The sequence below is a fragment of the Camellia sinensis genome, chromosome 4 (genome assembly GCF_055761805.1).
Source record: "Camellia sinensis isolate YWXY chromosome 4, ASM5576180v1, whole genome shotgun sequence".
Lineage (NCBI taxonomy): Eukaryota > Viridiplantae > Streptophyta > Magnoliopsida > Ericales > Theaceae > Camellia > Camellia sinensis.
In genome coordinates this window covers 98,193,629-98,200,916 of record NC_138964.1, presented here as the reverse complement: position 1 = coordinate 98,200,916, position 7,288 = coordinate 98,193,629, and the positions used below count along the sequence as shown (strand labels likewise).

Below are 7,288 nucleotides of genomic sequence, written 5' to 3'. Positions count from 1 at the left end.
ACATGATCTTATATGCAAATTCCTAATGCAATACATACATAACATGCATCTAGGAGTCCAGATACTAAGACGTGGCATGAGCATCATCTCAAGACATGGGTTTATGCATGTATTTATCTTTGAAGACAGTAAATCCCACAAATGTGGATAAACCAGATTCAAATGCATGAAAAATGGATACAATATACTGACATGATAAAGAAAACATGATACAGTACCGAAAAAGGGTAAATAAAAGGGTTGGAAGATTATTACAACAATTCGAATAAGAAAGGGAGAGAGAGAGAGAGAGAGAGAGATTATTACAATAATGAATTGCTTCAGTCGAATTACTGTTGAATCTAACAAATAAGACCAAATAAAGAAAAGAAACCATCTAGGAGTTCTACAATTGCCCAATGGAGCATTCCAGAGAAACTGTCTGCTCTGTTCTTAGGGAAGGATGATCGACCAGACACAAATTAAGTCGGGTGCACCAGAAAGTGGCCGGCTAAATTTCTCCTCTGATTGGGGAATAGGTCAGTGTAGAACTCCAAGATAGAAGCTAAAAGGGCACTTTTTGGGAGATGCTCAACCTCTATGCCTCCTCTATCGATAGGGATCATTTGGGAAAGAAGTAGATAGGCCAAAGCCCTCAACAATGATAAAACAAGATATATACAATAGATATTTTTCTAAATAGACAAATTAAATGGATTAAAATCAAAAACAAATTCAAGCCCAAGAAATGGATAGGAACCTACATCTTCTCTTTGTAAATAAGGGCAACTCAATACTCAAATCCACGCTATTAAGTGGAGAGCATAAATTAATGCAAATCATTTCTTGGTGGAAGCTTTGCTTACTAAAACAAGATATTCGTCAAACTCATGGAAAACTCCTCATCTAGTCATAGAACAAGGATGATGATAACACTCATTTCTATGTTCACAAATGATTGAGAATGGCGGTTTCAACTTCCTTTGACTCACAATCTCTTATTTTGCTTCCAAAATACTTAATGAAAGGGGAAAGGGATCAAATCCCATGGATCACCCAATCAATTCCATGGAACAACCCCTAACACTCATTGTCATTGAGTAAGAAGTTGAAACAAATAGATTGACACACTTGAGAGATAGGATTAGAGAAGATAAGGGATGCAATAACAAGAAAAGCTACTCTACTTATTGAACTTGTGAATGGATGGCTAAAACTACTCCCAATCATATCCATAAGGATCCAAAATACATAACAACTATGAATTTAAAGCTAAGGAAAGCAATAAAGTAAAGAAATGGCTATCAACTCAATGGATGGGTGGCTAAAACTACTCCCTCCACATTTATGAGGACTTACAACAATCACATAATTGAAAAATAAAAAAATAAAAAAAAATATGAGAATAAGATCAAAGACGCTATGGATTTACCTCCAAAAGAGGATGAGCCTTTCTTGTTCACAAACTTCCTTTAAGGTCCCTCAAGCTCCTTTAAGCGTGTTCTTTTATGTCCCAAGTCCTTTATCTAGAGCTTATGATCAAGCTTTAATGGAGGATATAGTGTTAAAAGGTGAATGTGGTATGTAGGAAGTAAGAGAAGAAGAAAGGGAAGCTCCCAAGCTTTCCTATCCCTTGGGCAAGTTTTTGAACCCTTTGAAATGAGTTGTCAAGCTCTTTATATAGAGCTAAGGTCATAAATATCTGAGATATTTGTGGTAGATAAGCAAAACAGGCTGAAATTTCTGAAAATATTCTGTATCTAGAACATTCAATCGGCCGAGCTTTCTGGCGATTGGCTGAGTGCTTTTGTAGTTGGCCATCATATGGTGTCCGGCCAGCCAGTAAGCATATCGTCATATCAACAAAAGCAGATTAGCCTAAATTGAAAGGAGAAATAGATATTTTTGAAAATATGAACCTTAGAATATTGTGGTAACGTCTAGAGGTACACCACTAAAACTTGTTTTGAAAGAGGTTTCTATTTTGGTCGAAAAACATTTTGTCCCAAATAGGTCATTAGAGGGTTTAAAGCTTGATCTTTAGGCTTCTTGACGCGAAACTTACAAAGATTAACATCTCTCATCTTCATCATTGGAAACTCAAAAGGGAGTGCCCAAGTCTGAAGACTAGTACAAAATAGATTGTCTACAGTCGGCAAACTCACCGTTCTTGTGTTTTAAGGTCATAAGACGCCGTTCGCAGTAGTTCTTACTTGATCACGAAGTACTAACATGTGAGGTAAATTCCATGTCGGCACAGATCTCATCAAGCTAAAGCCATGCTTGGAGTATGGATTTAGGTAGAGATTTGAAAAGGAAAAAGGAAAAAGAAAAAATGTGTGAAATATATTTAGATTTCATTCACATGTCAAGAATTTTTATTTATTTATTTATTTATTTCATTTCACTTTCCAAATCCCTACTTGAATCCATAATTTAAAAATAGCACAAAGCTAATTCCAACTTTGTTGATTACTCTATCCACGACTTCGTCACTCACTTACCACAGATCATATATGGCCCTTGGTGATTCTTCTGCCTCATTTTCTCTGTTTTTCTTTGTCGCCTGTTCTGTTTTCCTTCCTTTGCTGTTTGGGTGGATTGTGCCTGCAAGTGATGTGGCTGGTCTGCTTGTGCCAACGTAGTATAGGGGTCAGCGGTGCTCGCCTCTAATGCAATAGTATTGCACTCTCCTCCATTGATGTATCTTGTAATTTCGAGGTATATCAATACATTCTTTATTCTTTCACTAATCAAAAAAATATAATAATAACATATCACATGATAAATAAAATATGATATAATGCCGTGATTTTCATAATAAATATTGTTTGTTGAAATGGCTGGAATTAGAGAGGGAAAATAGAAAAATAAAAAAATGGAGGATAATGCTTCCATTGATCATGTCTATGTAATTGTCAGCCAAATCTAATCACAACAAAAAGCAATGGCACAGAGGTTGGGTATACAATCTGTTAATTTGGTATATATTAATCAATAAATAAAATAAATAATGATCTAACTGGTACAATTTGTGAGGGTGAAAAAAGTGGCAGCATAGTTGAGATGATGATCATCTTGAGATTCTCGCTGGACGGAGGCAATTATATCATCTTCATCTTCTTTTAATAAGGCCTTGTCATCTTTCCAAATGAAAGACCCAATCTCATCTTTCAGTATACCCTCCTTTTCTTCGTTTGAATTAATGCCCTCCTCACTGTAAGATACCAATATTGAACAGTGATTTCAGTTTCATATACAAATGGAAAATGTAAAAACTGAAATGAGCCAACGAAATTTAGATTACTGATTATAAACCCAAAAATGTGGACATCTAGCTATGGACTTATTGTCGTTATTTTGTTTTTGTTATTTCAATCAATTAATTTGTTTATTATAACTCAGTATTCGACTCACTATACTTGGTGACATATTGAATTTTCTTGATCACAATATTTGCTATTACGGTAAATAATCCCTTCTAACCTTTTTCTATTTTTTATTTTTTAAAGCTCAAGATTAATTAAGATAGATCATGAAGTCACTGTGCCCATTGCTTTCTTTACTTGATTTGGAAGGTTTTTACATCCAATAAAAAATGAATCAAATTATTCGATTTGTCTTTAGTTCATTAAAATTTTATTTGAGATCAATTTATTATATAAATGAACCTAATTTTAATATATTTTTGAAACTCACTAATTTTATGAATTTGGTTCAATAAATTTATATGAACTATAGAACTACATAGAAAGTCAAGTTACTCAAACTCGTCTCAAATGAAGGTCTTTTATATCATTCAAAAGTTAAACAAAATTGATAACATTTTTAAACTCGTTAGGTTTTAAAATGAAACTCAAACAATTCACATATCAAGTCAATTTGACTCGTTTACATTTCCAAATTTAAGTTTGTGTACCTAATGAAAAATATGCAAAAGAGTTATTGATCAAATTCTTATCATCTCCAACAATTTATGAATTAAAATTTGTTACTATTTTTTTTTTTTTTTTTTTGGGGTGTGTGTTTTCTTGTTAGCTCAACAAATGTATATCATATCATCTTATTGTTGTTATCTATAAAAATTAAAAAAGAAAAAAAAAATCAGAATTGTGATTACTAGTTGCCTTCGGAATTAATTTTTAGGCTTTGCCATTGCGGACACAAGTAGGGAAGAAAAGCATTATTAATGGCTACAAAGGTTCGTAGGAAATTCTCCATAAAAGCTATATGAAAATAAACAATCTATTGTCTATGAGCAAGGATCCTCTAGAGTGAAATTTCCCTAAAGTTTCCTAAAGTGCTACAATGTGTGGTTGAGATTTACTGGCAAGTCACATCAATTTTTCTGATGTGACTTGCCAGTAAATCTCAATCACACAATGTAGCACTCTAGGAAACTTTAGGAAAATTTCACTCTAGAGGATCCTTGATGATTGTCTATGGGGACAATTATTTCATTGTTGATATGTCTGGTTTCATTTTCAAGTCCCAATAAGAAGAGTCATTCTACATAGAACGAAAATTTCATTAAGAATTTGTCATCCAAACACAAATTTGATGGGGCCATCTCACTTTAAATTAAAAATAAAAATAAAAAATGAAAGAAAAAGGAAAATGAAAAAAACATCATGACAAGTTTGGTGACAACTTTTCCTTCTCACCAGACTTTTCCAATAATAAAAACGTTCCCCAATAATTAAGAATATCGAAATTAATTAATGGGAAGAATAGCTTAGAGCCTAGGCTAGGGGTTGATCTGATCATAATATGAATGGTACAAACCTCTGTCCAATTGCTTCTTCTTCATGATCGAACTTGAGCTCCAGTCTTTCTCCACCAATGTCAAGAAAAGTCGGCTTACAATCGTCCACAAAAGCTTGCTTGTCATGCAAGGAAGAGGACATGGAATCGTGCATGGCCCATGCAGCAATATCATGCAATGGCACAACATGGTTATTATTATTATTATTGTTGTCATCGTCATCGTGGTCGTCATGAAGTACTAAATATTCTTCTTCTTCACGCGTTTCATGAAAATCATCACGAACATGGCTCAAAGGGTCCTCAGGATTGATAATACTATCACAATTAACCGTCAACGAATCATCGACATCAGGAGGCAACGGTGTCTGAGGTTGAAGATGAGCAGAGGCCGCAGCAGCAGCCTGAGCACGGCATATGGCAAGCTGTTGGAGGACGATGACGAGTTCAGTTTGGGTGTAGTCAATCTGACGCTGGAGGTCACGGATGATGCGATAACAACCACCGACAGGGTCAGAGGCGCGGACGTCAGACTGGAAAATGATGGTACGCATGGCTTGATCCTTGTCGGGAGGGTCGAGGTTGCGGATGATTTTGGTGATGTTGCTGACGCCGAACAATTTATGGGCGTTGAGGAACTGGCGGTGGCGGTCGTGAGGGAAATAAGGGGCGAGAATGCAGTCAGGGGCGCACTTCCTGCGCTGGTATTTACATGCAGCGCAAGCTTGGGTTCCGTTAACCTTGCTGGTGCTGGTATTGCTGGTATTGTTGGTATGGTTATTGTTGTTATTATTAATATTGTTATTGCTGTTGTTGCTCATTGGGTGTGGGGTGGGGGTGGGATATTCTTAATTATTGTTTGGTGGTGTTTTTTTGGGTGGGTGTGAGATATCTCGGCTGCCTTTCCGGTGGGGGGACTACCAGATGATGAGGCTTTCTTTTCTCAATGCGAACAAAACTCTAGTTTGAAAAATGGAAGATGGAGAGAAATGGTAGGAGGGACAACCTAGTTTTGAGAGACAAAAGAGAGAGATTAGCCAAATTGAGAGAGATTAGCAAATTTTGGGTTGTGAATTTTGAGTCTCTTATTTCGGGCTGGGATGCCAGCTTGGTGTGTAAACGGCTTGTTTGTGTGTTGCAATTGTTTGCAAAACGTTATCAAAATGTAGAACTGAAAAATATTCATCCATGTTTCTCAATAATTAAGGCTATATTTGGTTTTAATTTCAAAAACCTCTCTAACCTTTTTTTTTTTCCCCAAAAAAATATAAACTAATTTGATAAAAATGAAAACTATTTTTTTTTTTTGAATTTTAAAAAATTATATTTGCCCCCCAAAAGGATAAAACTATATGAAAATGATCAATATATTTCATTTTTTTCACCAAAATTATGATAACGGTCTCTATAGTTTGGAGCTTGTATCATTTTGGTCTATGATTTTTCAATTGTGATATATTTGGCCCTAAATTTTGAATCTTGTTTCAAATAAGGACAATTGAAGATACCATTGCTTAATTTTAAGGGCAAATAGATAAAATTTAAACTAATTTGATAAAAATAAATGTCAAAAACATATTTTTAAATTTTAAAAATTATTTCTACCCACTAAAAATAAAATTATGTAAAATTGATAAATCTTGTAGACATTTATTTATTTATTTTTATCAAATTAATTTTTATTATATGTTCGGATGATGATCATGTAATTGATAGTTGTTATTTTCATTAAATTAGTTTCTATTTTTTTAAAAGTCAAATATGATGATAACTTTAATATCATTATTAAACCAATCCATTAAATCAAAAAATTCAAAACTAAAAACATCTCATATATTAAATATATCGATTACACATTAAAATTCTAGCAATCATCCATTACATGATCATTATCCAAACACATAATAAAAATTAATTTCGTAAAAATAAATAAATAAATAAATAAATGTTTAAAAGATTTATCAATTTTGCATAATTTTATCTTTGGTGGGTAGAAGTAATTTTAAAAAATTTAAAAATATTTTTTTGACATTTATTTTTGTCAAATTAGTTTATATTTTATCAAATTGACGATTTTGCCCTTGAAATTAAGCAATGGTATCTTCAATTGTCCTTATTTCGAACAAGATTCAAAATTCAGAGTCAAATGTGTCACAATCAAAAAGTCAGGGACTAAAGTAACATGAGCTCCAAACTATAAGGAATATTAGCGTAATTCGCCCTGTATTTATTTATTTTATTTTTTTTTAAAAAAAGATTATGAGAACCAAACATAACCACCACCACCACCACCACCACCACTTTCTCTCCCTCTCTCTAGATCTCTTTCATCGGTCTTGAACTAACTTCCGGTGTCAATCTAGACCTCCACAATGGTGATCTTGGTGACATAGATTGACTCGGTGGTGACTCGACTATTGGGAAGGGTTTTGACAGAGGGGTCATGGTAGATAAAAAAGGTCGACAACACCAGCAAAAATGAGATCACGGAATGGGTGACAACAACAACAAGAATTTGGCTTTGCGATTGAATTATGGCGGTGAG

The 7,288-nt window shown here is 34.0% G+C and overlaps 1 protein-coding gene across 1 annotated transcript; it reads right to left on the bottom strand.

The window, feature by feature from the left end:
- Window positions 1-2,997: 2,997 nt before the first annotated feature.
- On the bottom strand, window positions 2,998-5,564 carry LOC114320979 (uncharacterized). The gene is made up of 2 exons (XM_028268090.2): window positions 4,765-5,564; window positions 2,998-3,196 (listed from the first exon to the last, which is right to left on the bottom strand). Exons 1-2 carry the CDS (start codon window positions 5,562-5,564, stop codon window positions 2,998-3,000), a joined length of 999 nt encoding a protein of 332 aa, XP_028123891.2.
- Window positions 5,565-7,288: the final 1,724 nt, after the last annotated feature.

What these genes read in the sequence shown, in the direction of transcription:
- LOC114320979 (XM_028268090.2), bottom strand. Translation starts at nt 5,564, where the DNA reads ATGAGCAACAACAGCAATAACAATATTAATAATAACAACAATAACCAT. An exon ending in GAAGAAGCAATTGGACAGAG is followed by an intron (nt 3,197 to 4,764) that starts GTTTGTACCATT and finishes GGTATCTTACAG; the next exon opens with TGAGGAGGGCATTAATTCAA.